Source organism: Chiloscyllium punctatum, chromosome 33 (genome assembly GCF_047496795.1).
Source record: "Chiloscyllium punctatum isolate Juve2018m chromosome 33, sChiPun1.3, whole genome shotgun sequence".
NCBI classification, from domain to species: domain Eukaryota; kingdom Metazoa; phylum Chordata; class Chondrichthyes; order Orectolobiformes; family Hemiscylliidae; genus Chiloscyllium; species Chiloscyllium punctatum.
In genome coordinates, this window is record NC_092771.1 from 32436142 (window position 1) to 32463557 (window position 27416).

The 27416-nt window shown below is 41.8% G+C and overlaps 1 protein-coding gene across 5 annotated transcripts in view; it reads right to left on the reverse strand.

Moving 5' to 3' along the window:
• usp3 (ubiquitin specific peptidase 3) overlaps window positions 1-27416 on the reverse strand; it is a 209889-nt gene that overhangs the window by 162298 nt on the left and 20175 nt on the right. For all 5 annotated transcript variants that reach the window (XM_072553325.1, XM_072553326.1, XM_072553328.1 and 2 more), the window contains exons 2-3: window positions 24209-24269; window positions 694-831 (exon numbers count right to left, since the gene is read on the reverse strand). In XM_072553325.1, coding sequence (XP_072409426.1) covers window positions 694-831; window positions 24209-24269 — 199 coding nt within the window. The remainder of the gene's footprint in view (window positions 1-693; window positions 832-24208; window positions 24270-27416) is intronic.

Consider the following 27416-nt stretch of genomic DNA (forward strand, 5'->3'; position numbering starts at 1 on the left):
AAGAGGGTGCATGCACGAGTATCAAAGAGTGATGAAATGGGAGAACTGCAAGGCTATAAAAGTTTAAGATAACCAAAGATAAAGACAGCATTAGGGAAGGCTGTTTTGCTTAGATGAGCTGTTAACCCAAGAATCAGCAAGCAATCCTCCTCTCATCCTAGCCAAACATCATTCCCAATCAAAAACATTATCCAGTCAGGTATTCATTAAACTGCTTGAGGGACCTTGCTGTATATACAAATTGTTTGTGCCGAAATCCATTGTGCTAAAAGTCCTCTACTTCAAGGCGAAGATTGAGATTTCCCACCGTCTATTGGTCAACATTTCTCCTTTAACCAACATTGCCAGAAAAACAAAATCTCATCATTTGTTGGCTGTAAAGTGTTTCAGGACATGGATGGGGCACTATAAAATCACCATGCTTTTTTTCAATATAGGTTTTTAAAAAAAGGGATAAAAATCAGGGTTTCGCTGTTTTGATCTTTCTTTAAGCTGTTAAATACCAACAAGTTAAAACCCACACATACACCAAAACTACTTGGATTTCTCAAGGCAAATATTATTCAACATTGAAGATCAGAATGGAGCAGGTACTTAAATTAAAGAGCATACATTAAAGTGCACAGCAAGTTCTTTGGTTCAAATAATATTATAAACCCTGCATTAACAGATTTAATATTTTACTTCACATACCAGAAGGTGCTATAACTGCTGCAATCCATACACACTGCATGCTGCAATTTCTCTTTTTCATGCTTCTCTGACTTTTTAATGTTGTTTGAATTAATCTGGGCATCTTCATAGTGTTTCTTGGCATGTCCATTCACATATCTGCAAACAAAAACAGGAAAACATGAGAAGGATTCAGCTCTCAGTTTCCAAACATTCACTACCTATTGGGGTCTAAGTTTTTTAATTTCACCTGCCTGTTCTCAAGAGTCATATCACACAAAACATGGTTGCTGCCTTAAAAGTTGGAAGTTTCTTGAGCATTCTCCATGTTTGTGGCAGTACAGCTAACTCTGCAATATCAGAGATGTATTTTCCTGAACAGACACTAAACAAACATCTCACTTAACCTCTCAGATAAGTGTTCTTGTGTCATGGCCAAGATTTTTTCCTCAACCATTACTACCAAAAACAGACCATCACCAATGAAGTAGGTCTGTGAAAATTAACCACTGCATATTTTCCATCAAAATAGTGGTTGCACTTCAAGAGTAAAACTTCATACTATTCATGTAGACTCAACTCAAATATTCAAAGGTCTGTTTGTCACCACTCAGTGCCAGCACATGCACCTACAGAATGCACACAGTCCTGAGCTAATACATTTTCAATTTTCATCCCCCATTTATACATTCTGATTCTTACAGGAGTTTTTCATCCCCTCTACGTTTGGGAGTCTGCTTTCGACCCAAGAGGAATTGAGAAAGTAAAAAATATTCATGTAGACCTGACAAATATTCAAAAAAAAAATCAATCTGGGCAAGCAAATGTTGGACAAGAACATGGATGAACTTAGCACCTTCAATATGGAGGGTTCAGATGAAGACTTGTTACTTTTGGAAGATGCTGGTTTTGTGAAGGGCAGGTCGTGCCTCACAAACCTTATTGAATTCTTTGAGAAGGTGACTAAGGAGGTAGATGAGGGGAAAGCGGTAGATGTGGTACATATGGATTTTAGTAAGGCGTTTGATAAGGTCCCCCATGGTAGGCTACTGCAGAAAATACAGAGATATGGCATTGAGGGTGAGTTGGAGGTTTGGATTAGGAATTGGCTCTCTGGAAGAAGACAGAGGGTAGTAGTTGATGGCAAAGGTTCATCTTGGAGTGCCGTCACTAGCGGTGTTCCGCAAGGATCTGTTTTGGGACCATTGCTGTTTGTCATTTTTATAAATGACCTGGAGGAAGGGTTAGAAGGTTGGGTGAGCAAGTTTGCGGATGATACGAAAGTCGGAGGAGTTGTAGACAGTGAGGAAGGATATGGCAGGTTACAGCGGGATATAGAGAAGCTGCAGAGCTGGGCAGAAAGGTGGCAAATGGAGTTCAATGTAGCTAAGTGTGAAGTGATTCACTTTGGTAAGAGTAATAAAAAGATGGATTACTGGGCTAATGGTAGACTACTTGGTAGTGTGGAAGAGCAGAGGGATCTTGGTGTCCATGTACACAGATCTCTGAAAGTTGCCACCCAGGTAAATAGTGCAGTGAAGGAGGCATATGGCGTACTGGCTTTTATTGGTAGAGGAATTGAGTTCCGGAGTCCTGAGGTCATGCTGCAGTTGTATAAGACTCTGGTGCGGCCGCATCTGGAATATTGTGTGCAGTTTTGGTCGCCACACTATAGGAAGGATGTGGAGGCACTGGAACGGGTGCAGAGGAAGTTTACCAGGATGTTGCCTGGTATGGTAGGAAGATCCTATGAGGAAAGGCTGAGGCACTTGGGGTTGTTTTCATTGGAGAAAAGAAGGTTTAGGGGTGATTTGATAGAGGTGTACAAGATGATTAGGAGGTTAGATAGGGTTGACAGTGAGAACCTTTTTCCACGTATGGAGTCAGCTATTACAAGGGGGCATAGCTTTAAATTAAGGGGGGTAGATATAGGACTGATGTTAGGGATAGGTTCTTCACTCAGCGAGTCGTAAGTTCATGGAATGCCCTGCCAGTAGCAGTAGTGGACTCTCCCTCTTTATGGGTATTTAAGCGGGCATTGGATAGGTTTATGGAGGATAGTGGGTTAGTGTAGGTTAGGTGGGCTTTGATCGGCGCAACATCGAGGGCCGAAGGGCCTGTACTGCGCTGTATTCTTCTATGTTCTATGTTCTATGTTCTAAGTTCCACCTCAGGGATGGAAGCAAACATAAGAAGCACACTTTGAAACCTGTCCCCATAGTCTCTACTGGAAAAAGAAAATCAAACAATAAACACATCAGTGGATTTACAGCTGATATTTCCAGAACAATGTGGTGAATACTCAATTCTTACCCAAATATATCAATTCAACTGGGGAGGCATTGAAAAGCATCATCAGTGACTCTTTCTGGACATTATTCCTCCATGGGTACGAGAGAGGAGTAACTTGCCAACATGTGGATCATCATGTGGGAAACAATATATGGTTCACTAACAGACTTAGAATTTCTATTTCTTCCTGTTATGGTCTGTTTTACATTTCCATATAAAGTCAGAGTCAGAGTCATGCAGCACGGAAAAAGACTCTTGGGTCCTCTGTGCAGACCAGACAGTCCCAATCTGATCTAGTTCCATTTGCCAGCATTTGGCCTGTACTTCTCTAAACCCTTCCTATTCATATATCCATCCAGATGCCTTGTAATATATCTGTCTCCATCCCTTCCTCTGGCAGCTCATTCCATACATGCACCACCCTCTGCATGAAAAACCTGTCCCTGGTCCTGTCAAATATTTCCCCTCGTCTTAAACTTATGCCCTCTAGTTTTGGACTTAGTCTAGGAAAGAGACCTTGGCTATCTATCCTATGCATGCCCCTCATGATTTTATAAACCTCTGTAAAGGTCACTCAACCTCCGAAGCTCCAGGGAAAAACATCCCAGTCTGTTCAGCCTCTCCTTATAACTCAAACCCGCCAGTCTCAGCAATATCCTTGTAAATCATTTTTGCACATTCTCAAGTTTAACAACATCCTTCCTACAGAAGGGCAACCAAAGATGTACACAGCACTTTAGAGGTGTCCCCGATGATCCTGTAGAGCCATAACATGACCTTCCAACTCTTATAGTTAATGCACTGACAAATGAAAGCAAATATGCTAAGCACCTTCTTCACTATTTTATCTACCTGTGACTTCGCTTCCAAGGATCTGGCCACAGGAGACTGTGAACAGTCCCTTGTGAGTAAGTCTACAGCAGAGCAACAGGGGCATTCAAAAAGGAGCTGGGGAGAGTTCATATGCAACATGTACCCTTTAGAGGGGAATATGGGAGCAACAAGTTCAGAGAACCCTGGCTGTCTAGGACAATTCTGGATTGGATAAAGATGATGATTAGGCCTTTTAGCAAGTCCAAAGGGAATAATTCAGTTACGGCCCTAGTGGAATATGGAAAGTCCAAGAGGGAACTTAAGAAAACAATTAGAAGAGCTAAAAGAGAATCTGAGAAAGAACTTGTAAACAGGATTAGGGAGAATCCAAAAATATTTTACAAACGCATTAAAGGGAAGAGACTAACCAGGGAAAGAGTAAGGCCCAATAGGTAACAAGGGGCAACCAATGTCTGATGCCACAGGATATTGGATGGGAGCTGAGTGAATGCTTCTCTTCAGTCTTCACTGTGGAAAAGGAGAACTTTGGTATGTAATTCAGGAAAAGGGACTGTGAGGAACTAACACAATTTGACACAGGAAACGGGGAGGTATTGGCGCACTGCCAAGCTTACATAGAGACAATCCTCTGGCCCAGATGAATTGCATCCTAGGCTGCTGTGGGAGGGGAGGCAGGAAATTGCAGGAGTTGTGACACAAATTTTTAATTCATCTCTGGTCACGGGGGAAGTACCAGGGGACTGGAGGATGGCTAACGTGGTTCCACTTTTTTAGAGGGGTGGTAGAGAATGAACCAGAAAATTACAGACTGATGAGTCTCAAGTCAGTGGTAGAGTCACACAGCCCTTCAGTCCAAGCTGATCATAATCACAAACAAACTAATCCCACCTGCCTGCTTCTAGCCCACATCTCTCTAAACATTTCTTATTCATAGACTGATCTGAATGTCTTTTTTAAAAAGTTGTAACTGTATCCACATTCACTACTTCCTCTGGAAGTTTATTTCATGCAAAAATCACTCAAAAAAAAATCCATCATCTTTTAAAATCTTTCTCCTCTAATTTCAAAATAAGCTCTCTCCTTTTGAAATTCCCCACATTAGGGAAAAGACACTTGCCATACACTTTATCAATACCCCTCAATTTTACAACCCCTTGTGCGCCAGTGAAAAAGGTCCCAGCCTATCCAATCTCTCCTTAGAACTCAAACCTTCCATTCCCAACAACATAGAATATAGAACAATATAGCGCAGAACAGGCCCTTCAGCCCTCGATGTTGTGCCGACCCGTGAACTATTCTCAGCTCGTACCCCTACACTATCCCAAAATCATCCATGTGCTTATCTAAGGATTGTTTAGATCTCCCTAATGTGGCTGAGTTGACTACGTTCGCAGGTAGGGCATTCCATGCCCTTACCACTCTCTGCATAAAGAATCTGCTTCTGACATCTGTCTTACATCTATCATCCCTCAATTTGAGGTTGTGCCCCCTCATACAAGCGGACGTCATCATCCTAGTCTTTCACTGTCTACCCTATCTAATCCGATCATCTTGTATGTCTCTATCAAATCCCCCCTTAGCCTTCTTCTTTCCAATGAGAACAGACCCAAGTCTCTCAGCCTTTCCTCATAAGACCTTCCCTCCAGACAAAGCAACATCCTGATAAATCTCCTCTGCACCTTTTCCAATGCTTTCACATCCTTTCTGTAATAGGGTGACCAGAATTGTACACAATATTCCAAGTGTGGCTGCACCAGCATTTTGTAAATCATGGTAAATCTCTTCGGAACTCTCTCCAGTTTACTAATATCCTCCTAAAACAGGGTGACTAAAACTGGACAAAGAAGAGGCTTCACTAATGACCTGAACAGCCTTAATTCCTATACTCAAAAGGTCTACGCAAAGAAGGCAAGCGTGTTAAACACCTTATTAACCACCCTGTCTACATGTGGCGTATACTTCAAGGATTATGTACCTGAACCCAGATGTGTCTCTGTTCTACAACATTATCCAAGGCCCTACTTTTAATTGTATATGTCCTGCTCCTGCCCTTGTTTGTTCCATCAAAATGCAATATCTCACATTTATGCAAATTTAACTCCATCTGTCATTCCTCAGCCCATTGACCTAATCAAAATCTCTTTGTAATCTTAAATTGGTGTACTACCAATTTTGGTACAAATTGCAAACTTACGAACCATGCCTTCTATATTCTCATCTAAATTATTTACATAAAATGAAAAACAAAATTGTACTCAGCACCAATCCCTATGGAACACTGTTGGTAACAGGCCTCCAGTGCAGGAAAAATACCCTGCACTACCACACGATCTCCTGCCATTATGCCAATTTTGTATCCAATTGGCTAGCTACTCTGAATCCCATGTGATCTAATGTTACTAATTAACCTACCATGCGGAACCTTGCAAAGGCTTTACTAAAGTCAAAATAAATGGCATCTACCACTCTGTCCTTATTAATCCTCAAAAAATCTCAGTTTGAGAGACACTATTTCCCCTACACAAAACCATGCTGACTATCTCTAATCATTCCATGCCTCTCCAAATCCTATTTTTCAGAATCACCTCCAAAAACTTACCCACCAAAGTCAGACTCACAGGTCTATAGTTTCCAGGCTTCGCCTTACATCTCTTCTTAAACAAAAGGTACAATATTAGCCACTCTCCCATAGTTACAGGTGATAGAACAACTTCTGCAAGGGGTCCCGCAATTTCGTCCCTAACTTCCCACAATGTCTTGGTCAGGAACCAGATTTATCCGCCTTTATATTTTCTAAGGCCTCCAGCACTTCCTCTTCAGTAATATGAACTGTTTTGAAAACATCAACACTTATTTCCTGGAGTTCTCTAGCCTCTGTTTCTTTCTCCACAGTAAAAGCTGATGCAAAATATTCATTTACTATCCCTCCCATCTCCTAGATTCAACATAAAGATGACATCTTTGATCTTTAAAAGGAGCCCTACTGTCTCTCTAGTTGCTCTTTTGCTCTTGAAGTACTTGTGGAATCTTTTTGGATTATCCTGAACCTTATCTGCCAAAGCTTTCTCATATCTCCTCTCTGCTTTCCTGATCACCCTCACAAGAATGCCCCTATACTCTTTATACTGTTCAAGAGGTTCAGTTGAACCCAGTTGTCTATATCTATGATTCTTTTTTATTCTTGACCAGAACCTCACTGTTCCCTAGTCCTACCAGCCTTACCTTTCACATAATGACTCTGAACTCTCACCATCATTCTTTTGAAAACCTCCCGTTTATGAGACATTCCTTTACCTGAGAATAGTGAATGCTAATCAACTTTTGAAAGTTTTGTCTCACACCATTTAAATTTACCATACTCCAATAAAAGCTTTAATTTTTATAGATGGCTTATCTTTTTCCACAGCTATTTTAAAACTAATGGAATTTTACTCTCGATCCAAAGCATTCCCCTACTCTCATTTCAGTCACTTGGCCCTGTCTTATTACCCAAAGGAAGGAACATTTACATAAAGAACATTTTCTTGAACACAAATTCTTCACCATCCAGACTTAACATTGGTAGTCTCAGTCATTGCAGATCACCTTTTAATAAAATTCATTCTGGACTCCAGCGCTCAAATTTGCCCAAGACTTCAGCCAGGGCCAAGAGCTATACTGGGAGGGGAGCTTTTGAAGATTAAGAGTACAGCCTCTGTTCTGGTCTCTAATGAAAGGTAGCTGGCTCAGTTACCAGTGATTGTAGAAGGAGGCTCGGATCCAAGCTTGTTGGCATGAAATTGAGAGATATTCACCTAGATTGGCTCAACATTTTTCGATTAGAAAATGGCTGCCTCACTGAAGTTCTAACTAATTCCTGGAAGTTCCTAGACCTTCCTAATAACCTATCAGAAAAGTGAAAGCAACTTCTGCAATTCTGCAAGGCCTGTCCAGTGCCATTTGCCTTATGGGCAAAAGCAAAAGCACAACTCAGAAAAGTGAAAACAAAATCATTAAACCAATCCAATTCACTGAATGGACAGCACCAGTCGTACCAATTTTGAAGTCCAAGAGGTTAATTTGACTTTGTAGGGATTTTAAATAGTAAACCATTTTTTGCAGTTGGATAAATACTCAATCTCTAGATAGAGGAGTTTTCTTTCACGAAGCTTGACATGAGCCATGCTTATTTGCAATTGTGTTTAGAACAAGATTCTCAGAAGTGTGCTACAATTAATACCCATAAAGACTTATATCAATATATAAGACTGTCATTTAGTGTATTGTCACCTGATTCAATTTTTCAGTAGTTGGAGAACATTTTGCAAGGCCTACCTAAGATCCCCACTTACCTAGAGGACATCATTATAACAGGGAAAACAAATAAGGATGAGTTAGGGAAAATGAGTACAGTTTTTAGAAGTTTTTCTGAGGCAGGTAAATGTCGATGATGGGAAAAAATGCATGTTCCAGGGCCCTAAGTGACCTATGTGGGCTACAAGTTCGATAAGACCAAGTTATATATGTAAAGTTAGGGTGATCAGAGGTATCCCATCTGCCATATCTGTCCAAGTGATTAGGTCATTTCTGGTTTTGGTAAATTATTATGGAAAGTTCATACACAACCTGGTATCCATCTACCCACATAAAAAAGGGTCAACCTTGGAAATGATCTCATCGATCCTAACTTTAAAAAAAAATCATCCTCTTCTAAGGAGTTGGCATACAATGATTCCAGGAGATATCTTATGACTTCATCTTTTGGTATCTTCTTGAACACCTTCAGGAAGTAAAATATAACATATCAACCGATTCCCCTCTAACCTCTCTGGTTGAGACTTCCTCAAAAACTGGTCAGATACAATTTCTCTTTCATGAAGCCATGAATCTGCTTAACAGATACGACTTTCAAAATATGGAATATTTCCTTAATAATTGATACCAATATTTTTACAACAGTAGATGTTAGCATAAGTGGACTATTGTTGTCTGCTTTTACTTGTCCTCCCTCTTAAAATGGGGTGTCATGTTGGCAGTTTTCTAATTCTCTGATATCTCTCTAGAATCCAAAAGATTTTTAGAACATTACAACCAATGCAAACATCCACTCTCTCTGTTGCTGCTTCTTTTAGGATCCTAGGATGCAAGCCATCAAAGCCAACGGACATAACTGCTTTTCATCCCATTAACTTTTTTAAAAGCATTTTCTCTAGTCATAGAGTCATAGTGATATACAGCATGAAAACAGACCCTTTGGTCCAACTCTTCCATGGCGACCTGATATCCTAAATGAGTCCCATCTCCCAGCAATTCATTCATATACCTCGAAAGCCTTCCTATTCATATACTCATCCAGCTGCCTTTTAAATGTTTCAAATTTACCAGCCTCCACCACTTCCTCTGGCAGCTCATTCTATATACACAGACACAGACACAGACACACACACACACACACACACACACACACACCACTTTCATGAAACATTTGCGCCTTAAGTCCCTTTTCAAATCTTTCCCCTCAACTTAACCCTATTCCCTCTAGTTTTAGCCTCTCCTATCCTGGGGAAGCGACCTTGGCTATTCACCCTATCCATGCCCCTCATGATTTTATAAACCTCTATAAAGGTCACCCCTCAGCCTCCAACTTTCCAGGGAAAATAGCCCCACCCTATTCAACTTCTCCCTATAGCTCAAACCCTCCAATTCTGGCAACATCTTTGTAAATCTTTTCTTAACCCTTTCAAGTTTTGCAACATCCTTCCTACAGGAGGGAGACTATAATTGAACAATATTCCAAAAATGGTCTAACCAATGTCCTGCTCAGATGCAACATGACATTCCAGCTCCTATACTCAATGCACTAACCAATAAATGCAAGTATACCAAGTGCTGTCTGTTTATCTGCGATTCCACTTTCAAAGAACTATGAACATGCACTCAAAGGTCCCTTTGTTCTTCAACACTTTCCAGGACCTTACCTTAAGCGTACAAGTTCTGCCCTGATTTGTCTTTCCAAAATATAGCACCTCACGTTTACCTAAATTAAACTTCATCTGCCATTCCTTGACCCATCTAATCAAGGTCCCGTTGTACTCAAATGGTAACCTTTTTCATTGCACATCACACTAAAATTAAAGGTGTAGTGCACAAACTTACTAACCATTCCTCCTATATTCACATCCAATCATTTATATATAATGACAAAAAGCAGTGGACCTAGCACCGATCCTTGCAGCACACCGCTGGTCACAGGTCTCCAGTCTGAAAAGCAATTCTCCACCACCACCTTCTGTCTCCTACATTCAAGCCAGCTCTGCATCCAAGTGGCTAGTTCTCCCTGTATTCCACGTGATCTCACCTTGTTAACCAGTCTACAATTCAGAACCTTGTTGAACATCTTACTGAATTGGATGTAGGTTTGCTCGCTGAGCTGCAAGGTTCATTTCCAGACATTTCGTTTACCCACTAGGTAACACCTTCAGTGGGCCTCAGGCAAAGCAATGCTGAAAAGTCCTGCTTTCTATTTATATGTTTGGGTTTCTTTGGATTGGTGATGTCATTTTCTGTGATGAAGTCACTTCCTGTTCCTTTTCTCAGGAGGTGGTAGAGGGGTCTAACTCTGTTTGTCGAGTGTGTTTCAGGTGGAATGCCATGCTTCTATGAATTCTTGTGCGTGTCTTTGTTTGGCTTGTCCTAGGATGGATGTATTGTCCCAGTTGAAGTGGTGTCCTTCCTCAGCTGTATGTGAGGATACTACTGAGAGCGGATCATGTCTTTTTGTGGTTAGTTGGTGTTCATGTATTCTGCTGGCTAGTTTTCTGCCTGTTTGTCCAATGTAGTGTTCATTACAGTCCTTGTGCGGTATTTTGTAAATGACATTAGTTTTGCTTGTAGTCTGTACAGGGTCTTTCAAATTCATTAGCTGCTGTTTCAGTGTGTTGGTGGGTTTGTGGACTATCATGATGCCAAGGAGTCCGAGTAGTCTGGCAGTCATTTCAGAGATGTCTTTAGAACATAGAACATAGAACAATACAGCACAGAACAGGCCCTTCGGCCCACGATGTTGTGCCGCACTTCTATCCTAGATTAAGCACCCATCCATGTACCTATCCAAATGCCACTTAAAGGTCGCCAATGAATCTGACTCTACCACTCCCTCGGGCAGCGCATTCCATGCCCCCACCACTCTCTGGGTAAAGAACCCACCCCTGACATCTCCCCTATACCTTCCACCCTTCACCTTAAATTTATGTCCCCTTGTAACACTCTGTTGTACCCGGGGAAAAAGTTTCTGACTGTCTACTCTATCTATTCCTCTGATCATCTTATAAACCTCTATCAAGTCACCCCTCATCCTTCGCCGTTCCAACGAGAAAAGGCCGAGAACTCTCAACCTATCCTCGTACGACCTACTCTCCATTCCAGGCAACATCCTGGTAAATCTTCTCTGCACCCTCTCCAAAGCTTCCACATCTTTCCTAAAGTGAGGCGACCAGAACTGCACACAGTACTCCAAATGTGGCCTAACCAAAGTCCTGTACAGCTGCAACATCACCTCACGACTCTTGAATTCAATCCCTCTGCTAATGAACGATAATACTCCATAGGCCTTCTTACAAACTCTATCCACCTGAGTGGCAACCTTCAAAGATCTATGTACATAGACCCCAAGATCCCTCTGTTCCTCCACCTGACCAAGAACCCTACCATTAACCCTGTATTCCGCATTCTTATTTGTTCTTCCAAAATGGACAACCTCACACTTGGCAGGGTTGAACTCCATCTGCCACTCCTCAGCCCAGCTCTGCATCATATCTAAGTCCCTCTGCAGCCGACAACAGCCCTCCTCACTGTCCACAACTCCACCTATCTTTGTATCATCTGCAAATTTACTGACCCACCCTTCGACTCCCTCCTCTAAGTCATTAATAAAAATTACAAACAGCAGAGGACCCAGAACTGATCCCTGCGGAACTCCACTTGTAACTGGACTCCATGCTGAATATTTACCATCTACCACCACTCTCTGACTTCGACCGGTTAGCCAGTTTTCTATCCAATTGGCCAAATTTCCCTCTATCCCATGCCTCCTGACTTTCCGCATAAGCCTACCATGGGGAACCTTATCAAATGCCTTACTAAAATCCATGTACACTACATCCACTGCTCTACCCTCATCCACATGTTTGGTCACCTCCTCGAAGAATTCAATAAGACTTGTAAGGCAAGACCTACCCCTCACAAATCCGTGCTGGCTGTCCCTAATCAAGCAGTGTCTTTCCAGATACTCGTAAATCCTATCCCTCAGTACCCTTTCCATTACTTTGCCTACCACAGAAGTAAGACTAACTGGCCTGTAATTCCCGGGGTTATCCCTATTCCCTTTTTTGAACAGGGGCACAACATTCGCTACTCTCCAGTCCCCTGGTACCACCCCAGTTGCCAGTGAAGACGAGAAGATCATTGCCAACGGTACTGCAATTTCCTCTCTTGCTTCCCACATAATCCTAGGATATATCCCGTCAGGCCCGGGGAACTTGTCTATCCTCAAGTTGTTCAAAATGTCCAACACATCTTCCTTCCTAACAGGTATCTCTTCTAGCTTATCAGTCCGTTTCACACTCTCCTCTTCAACAATACGGTCCCTCTCGTTCGTAAATACTGAAGAGAAGTACTTGTTCAAGACCTCTCCTATCTCTTCCGACTCAATACACAGTCTCCCACCACTGTCCTTGATCGGACCTACCCTCGTTCTCGTCATTCTCAGGTTTCTCACATACGCATAAAATGCCTTGGGGTTATCCTTGATCCTATCCGCCAAGGATTTTTCATGCCCTCTCTTAGCTCTCCTAATCCCTTTCTTCAGGTCCCTTCTGGCTATCCTGTATCCCTCCACTGCTCTGTCTGAACCTTGTTTCCTCAACCTTATGTAAGCCTCCTTCTTCCTCTTTACTAGACATTCAACCTCCCTCGTCAACCAAGGCTCCCTCACACGACCATTTCTTTCCTGCCTGATCGGTACATACATATCAAGGGCACGTCGTATCTGCTCCTTGAAAAAGTCCCACATTTCCACCACATCCTTCCCTGACAGCCTATGCTCCCAACGTATGCTCCTCAAATCCTGTCTTACAGCATCGTAATTTCCCTTCCCCCAATTGTAAAAACTTCCTTGTTGTGCGCACCTATCTCTCTCCATAACCAAGGTGAAAGTCACAGAATTGTGGTCGCCACCACCAAAATGTTCACCCACTAACAAGCCCACCACTTGTCCCGGTTCGTTACCGAGTAACGTAGAAGAGAGTGGCTAGGGTTTCCTGGATGTGTTTTGTCTGCTCATTTGGGTTTGTTGCTGAGAAATTGGCAGACTGTGTTCATTGGGTACCCATTCTTTTTGGATACACTGTATAGGTGATTTTTCTCTGCTCTGCGTAGTTCCTCTGTGCTGCAGTGTTGGTTTCCTGCTGGTTTGAAGTTCTGCATTGGCTGTTCGCTTTACTGTGACATCTAGGAATAGCAGTTTGTTGTTATTTTCCTCCTCTTTAAATGAATTTTATGCCAGTAAGGGTATTATTGATGGTCTTGAGAGTTTCCACTAATTTGTTTCGTTTTGTGATGACAAAGGTGTCATCCACGTAGTGGACCAAAGTTTGGGTTGGATGGTTGGCAGAACTGTTTGTTCAAGTCTCTGCACTACTGCCTCTGCTAAGAACCCTGAAATCAGAGATCCCACTAAAAGACAACCAACTCAGAAGAAATCCAACAAACCATCAGACATTAAGCAACATTGGTGCGACTACCTGTCTGATGGTTTGCTGGGTTTCTTCTGTGAGTTAGTTGTCTTTTAGTGTTGTTTCTAATGCTAAGACATCTTTCTTGTCCGCATCTTGGCAGTTGTAATTTAATCCTCTTACTAAGAGGAAAAAGGGAAGGAAACACTTTCAATACACGAGAAAGAAAAGGTACTAGAAAGACTAGAAAAAATTGTTATCCTACCTGCAGACAAAGGACGCTTGACAGTCATTCTAAATTGAAGATATTACATTGAAAAAGCGAACGCTGTACTTACAGATACCAACACTTACGAACAGGTGTCAATAGACCCAACCCCACAACTAGAGAACCGAATCAAAGTCCTACTCAAAAAACTTCAGAAATCTGGAGAAATAAATAAGACCGACTTCCAAAAAATGAAACCAGACGGATCCAACACACCACGCTTCTAAAGATTACCCAAAATTCACAAACCAGGAGCCCCCCCTCTCAGACCTATAGTCTTGCTACCTGGAACACCAACTTACAGATTAGCCAAGGAGCTACACCAAAGACTAAAATGCTCAGATTCACGCCACTCCATCTAATCCACCCAAGAATTCCTGAAGACTATCAAAAACACTAAGATAGAAGAGGATGAAATAATGGTCTCCTTTTGATGTAAACAGGGCTGTTACATCAACCAACATTAACCTGGCAAAGGAAACACTGACCTCATTATTAGAAGACCCAAAGACACATACACCAAACATCACTAACTTAAATGAACAAGGACAGTATCATCAAGCTATGCCTTACCACACACTTCACCCTCAACAACAAAACCCTCAGACAAACCAACGGAGCACCCATGGGATCTCCAATATCAGGGTTCTTAGCAGAGGCAGTAATGCAGAGACTCAAACAAACAGCTCTGCCAACCATCCAACCTAAACTTTGGATCTGCTTTGTGGAGGACACCTTTGTCATCACAAAATGAAATAAGTTAGAAGAAACCTTCAATGCCATCAATAATACCCTGACTGGCATAAAATTCATTAAAGAGGAGGGAAACAACAACAATACACAATTCCGAGATGTCACAGTAGAGCTAACAGCCAATGCAGAACTTCAAACCAGCATCTACAGGAAAACAACACATATGGACCAAATATTGAATCACAAAGCAATCATCCCAACACCCATAAACGAAGCTGTATCAGAACATTTTTTCAACGAGCCAACACATACTGCAGCACAGAGGAACTATGCAGAGCAGAGAAAAGAAAAATCACCTATACCATGTATTCAAAAAGAATGGGTACCCAATGAACACAGTCCACCAATTTCTCAGCAACAAACCCAAATGAGTAGATTTTAAGATGACCTTTTCTATAATATGCACACTTTAAGGTATTACTATTTATTCCCCCTTATTCTTCTTATATCTTTCACCACAGTAAATACTGATGCAAAATACTCATTTAGTATCTCTCCATCCCCTGCAATTCCATACAGTTGGCGTGGCTGATCTTTAAGGGCTCTGTTCTATCCCTGGTTACTCTTTTGCTATTAATACATTTGTAGAATCCATCTGGATTCTCCCAAACTCTTTTTTGCCAAAGGTATCTCATGTCCCTTTTTGCCCACCTGATTTCCCTCTTAAGCATACTTCTATTGCCCTTATACTGTTCTAGGAATTCACTTGATCCCTGCTGTCTCTACCTGAGATATGCTTCCTTTTTTCCCCCTTGTTAAGAACCTCAATTTTTCCAGTCATCCAGCATTCCCTATACCAATCAGCCTTAATCTTCACCCGAACAGGAATATACTGTCTCTGGACTCCCGTTATCTTTTTTCAGAAGGCTTCCCATTTTCCAGTCATCCCTTTACCAGCTAATATCCGCCCCAATCAATTTTTGAAAGTTCTTGCCTAATACCATCAAAATTGACCTTCCTCCAAATTTTAAACTTGAACTTTTGGATCAAGTCTATCCTTTCCATCACTATTTTAAAACTAATATAACTATGACCACTGGCCCCAGAGTGCTCTCCCACTTACACTTCAGTCACTTGCCCTGCCTTATTTTCCAAGAGAAGGTCAGGTTTTGCTCAGTCTTTAGTAGGTACATCCACATACGGAATCAGAAAATTTTCTTGTACACACTTAATAAATTCCTCTCCATCCAAGCCCATAACACTACGGCAGTCCCAGTCTATGTCTGGAAAGTTAAAATCCCATATCATTATCACCCTATTATTCTTACATAGTACTTCCCTGCATTCTTTATGAATGAGGTGTTTAATGTATCTTACACCATAAAGACTGCTACAAAATATCTAACTCCTCTGCCCTTTCCTTGTTCCCCATAACTATTTCCCCATACTTACTTTCTAAGGGGCCTACATTTGCTTTGACCTTCTCCTGATTTTTATACGTTTAAAGAAACTCTTAAGAGTCATAGAGATGTACAGCATGGAAACAGACCGTTCAGTCCAACCCGTCCATGCCGACCAGATATCCCAACCCAATCCAGTCCCACCTGTCAGCACCTGGCCCATATCCCTCCAAACCCTTCCTATTCATATACCCCTCCAAATGCCTCTTAAATGTTGCAATTGTACCAGCCTCCACCATATCCTCTGGCAGCTCATTCCATACACGTACCACCTTCTGTGTGAAAAAGCTGCCTCTTATATAACTTTGTCCCTCTCACCCTAAACCTATGTCCTCTAGTTCTGGACTCCCCGACCTCAGGGAAGAGACTTTACCTATTTACCCTATCCATGCCCCTCAATTTTGTAAACCTCTGTAAGGTCACCCAAAGCTCCAGGGAAAACAGCTCCAGCCTGTTCAGCCTCTCCCTATAGCTTAAATCCTCCAACCCTGGCAACATCCTTGCAAATCTTTTCTGAACCCTTTCAAGTTTCACAACATCTTTCCGATAGGAAGGAGACCAGAATTGTACGCAATATTCTAACAGCGGCCTAACCAATGTCCTGTACAGCCGCTACATGACCTCCCAACTCCTGTACTCAATACTCTGACCAATAAAAGGAAAGCATACCAAACACCTTCCTCACTATCTTATCTACCTGCAACTTCACTTTCAAGAAGCTATGATAACCTGCACTCCAAGGTCTTTGTTCAGCAACACTCCCTAGGACCTTACCATTAAGTCCTGCTAAGATTTGCTTTCCCAAAATGCAGCACCTCACATTTATCTGAATTAAACTCCATCTGCCATTTCTCAGCCCATCTGATCAAGATCCTGTTGTAATCTGAGGTACGCCTCTTCACTGTCCACTACACCTCAAATTTTGGTGTCATCTGCAAACTTACTAACTATACCTCTTATGCTCGCATTCAAATCATTTATGTAAATGACAAAGTAGTGGACCCAGCACCAATCATTGTAGCACTTCACTGGTCACAGGCCTCCAGTCCGAAAAACAACCTCCCACCATCACCCTCTTCTACCTTTGAGCCAGTTCTGTATCCAAATGGCTAGTTCTCCATGTATTCCGTGAGATCTAACCTTGCTAATCAGTCTCCCATAGGGAACCTTGTCGAACTGTTGTCAGTTTTTATATTCCTCATTAGTTTGCCCTCAATTTATTTTCTCTCTTTTATTATCTTTGTAGTTCTCCTTTGTTTGATTCTGATTTTAATCAACCCCACCGCCCCTGTGGCCCAACATTTCAACTCCCCCTCCCACCTTGGCGGGGGGAGAGGTGGGGGGGGGGGGTGGCAGGGGAAGTCTAGAACTACAGGGCATAGGTTTATGGTGAGAGGGGAAAGATATAAAAAGGACCTATGGGGCAACTTCTTCACGCAGAGGGTGGTACATGTATGAACTGACCTGCCAGAGGGGCATCTGGATGGGTATGTGAATAGGAAAGATTTGGAGAGATATGGGCCGAGTGCTGGTGGTGGGACTAGATTGGGTTGGGATATCTGGTCGGCATGGACGGGTTGGATCAAAGGGTCTGTTTCCGTGCTGTACGTCTCAATGACTCAGCCGAGAACATGCAGGTCCTGGGCCTCCTCCACCACCACTCCCTCAACCACCCGATGCCTGGGGGAAGAACACCTCATCTTCCGCCTCGGAACACTTCAACCCCATGGCATCAATGTGGATTTCACCAGTTTCCTAATTTCACCTTCCCCCACCTCCAGCCTTCCAGCTCAGCACCACCCTCATGACCTGTCCTACCTGCCTATCTTCCTTTCCACCTATCCACTCCACTCTCCTCTCTGACCTATCACCTCCCCACCCCCATTCACCTATTGTACTCTTGGCTACTTTCTCCCCACCCCCACCCCCCTCTCATTTATCTCTCCACTCTGCAAGCACCCTGCCTCTATTCCTGAATGAAGGGTTTTTGCCCGAAACATCGATTTTCCTGCTCCTCGGATGCTGCCTGACCTGCTGTGCTTTACCAACACCACTCTAATCTAGACTCTGGTTTCCAGCATCTGCAGTCCTTGTTTTTACCTACCTGATTCTGATTTTATGCCAGTCTTTGTGGCTATGACTGACTTTTACCTCATCTGCTTTTTCGTTCAACTTTATACTCTCCTTAGCTTCCTTGGTTAGCCATGGTTGATTCATTCCTCTCTTAGGATCTTTCCTGTTATGATTACTACTTCCTAGGGGATCTTCTAATCACAGTTAATTTGTTAAATCTGCCTCATTAGCCATTACCAGATCCAAGATAGTCAACCAGGGAGCAGGCTACCTGACATATGCTCTCAGAAACTATCCCTAATGAACTCTATGAATCTATTTTCATAGCTACTGTTTCTAACTTTAATCTTCACATTGGTCATGCCAATAAAGACACCCATAATTATTACGCTCTTCTTTTTGCATGATGCTACTATTTGTTAACAGACAGCCTTTTCTACTGTGTGGCTACTGTTTGGGGGTTTATATATGACTCCTGCCAGTGTTTTGTTTCCCTTGTTTCTATTTACCTTCCACTTCTTCACCCCCCCCCCCCCAAATAGATTCAAACCTCATCTGAGCCTATGTCATTCCTTATAATTGTCTAACTATCTATGCACATCATAAGTTTTAAAAAAATTACGACATCACGTTATAGTCCAAAAGGTTTATTTAGAAGTACTAGCTTTCAGAGTGCTGGTCTTTCTGAAAGCTAATACTTCCAAATAAAGCTGTTGGATTATAACCTGGTGTTGTGTGACTTTTAACTTTGTACACCACAGTCCAACACCAGCACCTCCATATCATGGTCATCATAACTTTATACATCTCAAATCACATTCCTCTCTCAGTCTCTCCTGTCTAAGGAAAACAATTTCTTTGCATCCTCTCCCATACATCACATCCTTCTTATGATGTCGATTCCTCACATTATATCTATAAACCTGGATATGTTACACTCAGCTTTTCATCTAGATATTTCCTATAATCAACCTGTTCAGAGTTGTCATTACTAATTTCTGGACCAGGTGAGACTTGAGCCGTGCTTCCGAGGTAGTGAGTAGTGCCACAGGAGTCTTCAGCTGCTTTATCTAAGTCATTAAAATATGTTGAAAGTATCCAATGCCCCAGCTTTGATCCTTAACCACCTGCCAATTTTCACATCTCATTTACCACTAATTTATATCCTATCAGTGAACCACTCTTATAAGCATTACCCCAAACTCTAAAATTTTTGTGTGGGCACCTCATTGAATCGGTTTTTGGAAATCCATGCCAACTACAGCCACTGGTTCCCCTTTATCTATCCTACTAGGTACTTACTCAGAAGATTTGTTACCAGATATTTTAAAAATAAAATGCTAAAATTACCTGACCATACAATAAGTTTCTGAATGCATTGAAATTTCCTTAATAATAGATTGCAGAAATTTCCCAATGACTTTATCTACAGTCCCTTGTTTGCTCTAACCTTCATTTTCTGAATAACAGTGTTACATTCACTAACTTGCAAATCACTGCAATAATTCTAAAATCCAAGGAATTTTGGATAGTCCCCAATATTCACATATGGTTTAGAACTCAGGTTCTGGATTTAAAAAAAAAACATTTACTATATTTACAAAGAGTGTCAATCACTCAATGGAGAGTACTCCATTACAGTTAGTTAAAAATCACACAGAAGGCAGAGAGTTGGGATAAAAGGTTCTTTTTCAGAATGGCAGCCGGTGACGAGCGGTGTCCCGCAGGGTTCGGTGCTGGGGCCACAGCTGTTCGCATTATATATTAATGATTTGGATGAGGGAACCGGGGGCATTCTAGCGAAGTTTGCCGATGATACGAAGTTAGGTGGACAGGCAGGTAGTACTGAGGAAGTGGGGAGGCTACAGAAGGATCTAGACAGGTTGGGAGAGTGGTCCAGGAAATGGCTGATGGAATTTAACGTGAGCAAGTGCGAGGTCTTGCACTTTGGCAAAAAGAATAAAAGCATGGACTACTTTCTAAATGGTGAGAAACTTAATAAAGCCAAAGCACAAAGGGATCTGGGAGTGCTAGTCGAGGATTCTCTAAAGGTAAACATGCAGGTTGAGTCTGTGATTAAGAAAGCGAATGCAATGTTGTCTCTTATCTCAAGAGGGTTGGAATATAAAAGCAGAGATGTACTACTAAGACTTTATAAAGCTCTGGTTAGGCCCCATTTGGAGTACTGTGTCCAGTTTTGGTCCCCACACCTCAGGAAGGACATACTGGCACTGGAACGTGTCCAGCGGAGATTCATAGAACATAGAACATAGAAGAATACAGCGCAGTACAGGCCCTTCGGCCCTCGATGTTGCGCCGATCAAAGCCCACCTAACCTACACTAACCCACTATCCTCCATATACCTATCCAATGCCCGCTTAAATACCCATAAAGAGGGAGAGTCCACCACTGCTACTGGCAGGGCATTCCATGAACTTACAACTCGCTGAGTGAAGAACCTACCCCTAACATCAGTCCTATATCTACCCCCCCTTAATTTAAAGCTATGCCCCCTTGTAATAGCTGACTCCATACGTGGAAAAAGGTTCTCACTGTCAACCCTATCTAACCCCCTAATCATCTTGTACACCTCTATCAAATCACCCCTAAACCTTCTTTTCTCCAATGAAAACAACCCCAAGTGCCTCAGCCTTTCCTCATAGGATCTTCCTACCATACCAGGCAACATCCTGGTAAACTTCCTCTGCACCCGTTCCAGTGCCTCCACATCCTTCCTATAGTATGGCGACCAAAACTGCACACAATATTCCAGATGCGGCTGCACCAGAGTCTTATACAACTGCAGCATGACCTCAGGACTCCGGAACTCAATTCCTCTACCAATAAAAGCCAGTACGCCATATGCCTTCTTCACTGCACTATTTACCTGGGTGGCAACTTTCAGAGATCTGTGTACATGGACACCAAGATCCCTCTGCTCTTCCACACTACCAAGTAGTCTACCATTAACCCAGTAATCCATCTTTTTATTACTCTTACCAAAGTGAATCACTTCACACTTAGCTACATTGAACTCCATTTGCCACCTTTCTGCCCAGCTCTGCAGCTTCTCTATATCCCGCTGTAACCTGCCATATCCTTCCTCACTGTCTACAACTCCTCCGACTTTCGTATCATCCGCAAACTTGCTCACCCAACCTTCTAACCCTTCCTCCAGGTCATTTATAAAAATGACAAACAGCAATGGTCCCAAAACAGATCCTTGCGGAACACCGCTAGTGACGGCACTCCAAGATGAACCTTTGCCATCAACTACTACCCTCTGTCTTCTTCCAGAGAGCCAATTCCTAATCCAAACCTCCAACTCACCCTCAATGCCATATCTCTGTATTTTCTGCAGTAGCCTACCATGGGGGACCTTATCAAACGCCTTACTAAAATCCATGTATACCACGTCTACCGCTTTCCCCTCATCTACCTCCTTAGTCACCTTCTCAAAGAATTCAATAAGGTTTGTGAGGCACGACCTGCCCTTCACAAAACCATGCTGACTATCCTTGATCACATTATTCCTATCCAAATGTTCATAAATCCTATCCCTTACAATTCTCTCTAAGACTTTGCCCACAACAGAAGTGAGACTCACTGGCCTATAGTTACTAGGATTATCCCTACTCCCCTTCTTGAACAAGGGAACCACGTTTGCTAGCCTCCAGTCCTCTGGCACTACTCCTGTCGACAAAGAGGACACAAAAATCAAGGCCAATGGCTCTGCAATCTCCTCCCTTGCTTCCCAGAGAATCCTAGGATAAATGCCATCAGGCCCAGGGGACTTATCTATTTTCACCCTTGCCAGAATTTCCAACACCTCTTCTCTACATATCTCAAAGCCATCCATTCTACTTATTCGTGCCTCAGTATTCATATCGACAACAATGTCCTGTTCCTGAGTGAATACTGACGAAAAGTATTCATTCAGCGCCTCCCCAATCTCTTCAGCCTCCACACGCAACTTCCCATTACTATCCTTGATTGGACCTATTCCTTCCCTAGTCATTCTTTTATTCCTAACATACCTATAGAAAGCCTTAGGGTTTTCCCTAATCCTACCCACTAAGGACCTTTCATGTCCCCTCCTTGCTGCTCTTAGCTCTCTCTTCAGGTCCTTCCGGGCTACCTTATAACTCTCAATCGCCCCTATTGAACCTTCACGCCTCATCTTTACAAAGGCCACCCTCTTCCATTTAACAAGGGATTCCAACTCCTTATTAAACCATGGCTCCCTCACACGACCCTTTCCTCCCTGCCTGATAGGTACGTACTTATCAAGGACACTCAATAGTTGCTCCTTGAACAAGTTCCACATATCAATAACGCTCTTGCCTTGGAATCTACTTTTCCAATCCACACATCCTAAATCATGCCTCAACGCATCATAATTTCCCTGCCCCCAGCTATAACTCTTGCCCTGTAGTACACACTTATCCCTCTCCATCCCTAGAGTAAAAATCACCGAATTGTGGTCACTGTCCCCAAAGTGCTCACCCACCTCTAGTTCTAATACCTGGCCTGGTTCGTTACCCAGAACCAAATCCAGTATGGCCTCACCTCTTGTTGGCTTATCTACATATTGTGTCAGGAAACTCTCCTGCACACATTGCACAAACACTGACCCATCTAACGAACTTGAGCTATAGCTTTCCCAATCAATATCAGGAAAGTTAAAGTCTCCCATAACAATCACCCTATTATTGTCACTCTTCTCCTGAATCATCTTCACACGGATGATCCCTGGAATGACAGGTCTAGCATATGAGGAACGGCTGAGGATACTGGGATTGTATTTGTTAGAATTTAGAAGATTAAGGGGAGATCTAATAGAGACGTCCAAAATACATGGCTTTGAAAAGGTGGATGCTAGAAAATTGTTTCTGTTAGGCGAGGAGACTAGGACCCGTGGACACAGCCTTAGAATTAGAGGGGGTCATTTCAGAACGGAAATGCGGAGACATTTCTTCAGCCAGAGAGTGGTGGGCCTGTGGAATTCATTGCCACGGAGTGCAGTGGAAGCCGGGACGCTAAATGTCTTCAAGGCCGAGATTGATAGGTTCTTGTTGTCTAGAGGAATTAAGGGCTACGGGGAGAACGCTGGCAAGTGGAGCTGAAATGCGCATCAGCCATGATTGAATGGCGGAGTGGACTCGATGGGCCGAATGGCCTTACTTCCACTCCTATGTCTTATGGTCTTACACAACACCAGGTTTAGTCCAACAGGTCTAATTGGAAGCGCACTAGCTTTCGGAGTGATGCTCCTTCATCATGTGATAGTGGCTATCGTTCCGAAAGTTAGCGTGCTTCCAATTAAACCTGTTGGACTATAACCTGGTGTTGGGATTTTTAGCTTCGTACACCCCAGTCCAACACCGGCATCTCCAAATCACCATTACAGATAGTTTTCCTACAATGCGCATTTATTAAACATGATTTGGCTATAATACAATTTGTGGACTTTTTTTAATATAAAGTGAACTTCCATTTGCTATTACACAATTCTATCCCTGGCACTACCAGAACAGTAAAACCCAGCTTCAGGATCTTCTATCTGCAAAATGCAAATTCAGTGTGTACAGCTAAAACAGGAATGCATCAACTCTGTAAGCCTTGAAACTTAACTTGAAATTGGGAATTGTAGTCTACATTTAGGAGGAACTTTATTTCAAACTGGGGGAGAATCTTGAGAATGCCATGTTGGCATTCATGTGGTGAAGAGCTTCATGAAAGAGACAGTACTGTAGTCTGTGAGTTAAAGTTAAAGTGTTGAATTTATTGTATTATTTCATTAAAATATGATTTAAAGATATTTTGGACTAACTACTACTGCTTCGAGTTCTCCTGATATTTTTGGCAGTTTGCCATAAGACCCATTTATTTATATCGTGAGATTTTCTATAACACTTGTGTTGCATGGAAACGGAACTACCGCATTACAGCAGAACTACCTGTAGTGTTTCTGCATCATATCGTATACTTCCAAACAAGGTTGTGCTACTTATCAATATTTTAAAACTAATTACAGGAATTTTAATAACTGCGAGTTAACAATCCACTATCGAGTGCAACACACTTCAGTTGAAGAGGTGAACAACATTACCTACCAATCTTTATATAACACCAAAGTAAAGTGCAACAATCACAGTCTGCTTATCGTTATGACAGCCTAAGACTCATGATAATATTACCGTACCTTCCACAATGAACACTTGAACACATTAGACAGACCCATGGACTTTTGTTGGAGCGACAAACTGCAAAATAAAAAGAACATAATTGTTTTATTTTCAGAAATAAATATTTTCAATGGTTTTACTTCTTCTGGCAAAAGAAAAAAGTCCTGGTCTATTGCATGGCAATAGCAGGGCTGTCATATTATAAAAATTCAAAGTTTCCTTTTCCTTACAACTGCTGTAAGTATGTGTTGTTCAAGCAGTGGTAAAGAAATTTGGAAATTGTAGCAGTTCATGTTGTATAGAGTCTGAAAATCACTTTTAAGGAAACATTTTGCCAAGACATCAAATTACTGAACTTCACAAAGTTATGGATCAAACCAAACCCCCTCAAAATGTATTCAGAAGATATCCTAGACCAGAATGTTTTCTTATTTTTAGGATTAGTAAGGTGCTGCGTTCCAGATGCAATTCGATTGGTCAGACTATTCGACTTTAAGCAAAACACACTTTATTTTAACACCAATGCAAAAGTACAGAGAAAATAAAAATAAGAACTGACACAACTATCAAAATGTTCAAAGTAATAGATATACTAACTGCTAATTAATTGTTCCAATATAGTAACGTTCCATAAACGCATCCTTGGCAAAGATAAATTCAATGAAATAGATTGTCTCACACGTGATTCTGGCAGCTTTTAGCTGTAACCGAGATGAGAATAAAAGCTTTCACATCCAGCTTCAAGACCTCTGCAACTGCAGAAAGCTAAAACTAAACATCCTGAATTTAAAAACTGAGACACCTGCAGGCATTGTAAATCAAAAACAAAAACACAAATTGCTGCAAAAGCTCAACAAATCTAGCAGCATCTGTGGAGAGAAAGCACAGTTAACATTTCAGATCAGGTGACTCTTCTTCAGAATGCTGATGCTGAGCTTTCCCAGCAATTTATGTTTTTATTTGTGATTTACAGCATCCACAGTTCTTTTGATTCTTATTTAGTATTTAACTCACTGCCACTTTTCTTCTAGGTATGTTCACATTGAAGAAGTTCTGCTTCTGTCTCCGATGGGGTTTCCATTCTAATCTTTTTTCTCATTCACTATCATTAATTTCAGTCACTCTGGGTGTTCAACAAGGTATTAGCTAAAACTCATTTGTATAGCCACATCACATTCCTTAATGACTGCCTCCAGCTCAAATTCACCTCACATGGATTCCAACTCAAATTTTATCCTTCCTGCTTTGAATTCACCCGGGATCGTAGGTATCTTTGCGATGTTCAATGTTCCACAGATAGCTTCTTTTGCTCCATCTCAAGATCCACACTCAGTGCCATACATCATAAACATGCTAAAAATCCTGGCTGTGGAAGCTTGACCCCATTCATTCAGGTTGCTTCAATTGTTTTAATTTTAAAAAAACCCAAGGCCTCACAAGCTGTTTAATCTATTGACTTTAAGCAGACCCCACTTCACCTGTCTCAATATTTCTTCACACAAAGAAAACCAGGACAAAATACCTATCTTGAAGCCATAGCATGGTCACAACTCCCCCACGAAAAAAAGTCAATATACAAAGATGGTTTCATTTTCTTAAAACCCTTACATTATAATTACAGTACAATACATATATACTACATTGACTCTAAGCATGCAATTATTCACTACTACAGTCAATTTCAGTCCATTTTCTTCCAGCCACAGAATGCCGCCGTCTTCCTTCAAAGACAACACCACGTTGGCAATTCCGTTCTCTTGTCCTGCCGCATGCATAATTTTCAAACTGAATGGCTGAAATAATAAGCTCAATCTAAACGCAGTCTGGTATTTTATCCTTAAAAGTTATTGGAAAACTTTTAAGGGGTTATGATCACATATATAATTGCCTGAGGTGTTACTGGTAATATAAATATTAAAATGTTGCAACACCAACAACAAACTCAAGATCTCCTTCTCAATTGTGAAATACTACTGTTGATGATTCTTCAAGTTTCTGGAAAAGTACACAATAGATCTATCTTCTCGTCATCTTTTTGCAAAAGTACAGCAACAACACCGACATCACTCACGTTGTTAAACATGTTGAATGGCTTTGTGTAATTAGTTGTGGCTAACACTGGGGGAGTGACTCACATAGCTTTCAGGCTATCAAATGCCTTCAGACATTCCTCCATCCACTGAAATTCCCTGCACTTCTTCAACAGGACAATCATAAAGGCAATCACACTGCTAAAATTCAGAATGAATTTCCGATAAAAGCCACTCAATCCCAGGAATCAGGAGTACTTCCCTCTTCCGTAACGGTATAAGGAACTCCCCAATAACCTTTGTTTTCAAATCCTGTTGGTCCATTTGTAGATTTCAATGACATGGACCAGGAACATGACTTGGGCTTTTGCGAAAGATGTACAGGTTTTTGTCGAAGTTCATCCTGAGCAGCTCCATTAGCAGGACTCTGTGCTCTATGGTCTGTTCCCTGCAACACACACCGAGACAAACATAACTGCACCTGGAGGACCATTAACTTTTAGTCTGACCAAAACTTATTGGTCTTCCAGAACTTGACCTAGTGTTGCAGACTGGTACATTCCAAGGTCCAGGACTACAAGCTGAGAAATGCACAGACACAGCGGGGAAAGACCACAGTCTGCAGTCTTCCTGAAGTTAATTCGGGGCCCATTCAGTTATTGAACCCTCCCAGTACCTCAAATGTATGAAAATATAGTCTTTATGTGTAAGAGATGCCTTTGGTTTGTTGGGATAGAGTCAAACTTTAATGTTTATTTGTTCATTTGATACATGCAGAACAGAACAGACAAAGGGTCAGTTAGTTAGACTCGAAACGTCAGCTCTTTTCTCTCCTTACAGATGCTGCCAGACTTGCTGAGATTTTCCAGCATTTTCTCTTTTGGTAGCCTCAAAAGGTACTTGGTCCATTTGTAAAGATTGGTTATTTAAATTACAATGCAATCAATAGAAATTACCAACAAAATAGCTTGAGAGAGGTTGCAGTGTGGTGTAAGTGCAGCTGGTTAGAGGAAGTGTAGGTTTAGAAAGGTGCAGAAGGTAAAGACAAGGTAAGCTTCTTTCATCTTTCTTACTGTAAAGGGACAGAGGTGGCAGTTAGGTCAATGGTGTACTCCTCCTGCCAAATATGGGAGCTCAGGGAGCAGTCTAATGTCCCAGACGACTATGTCTATAGGAAATGAGATTGGCTGCAGCT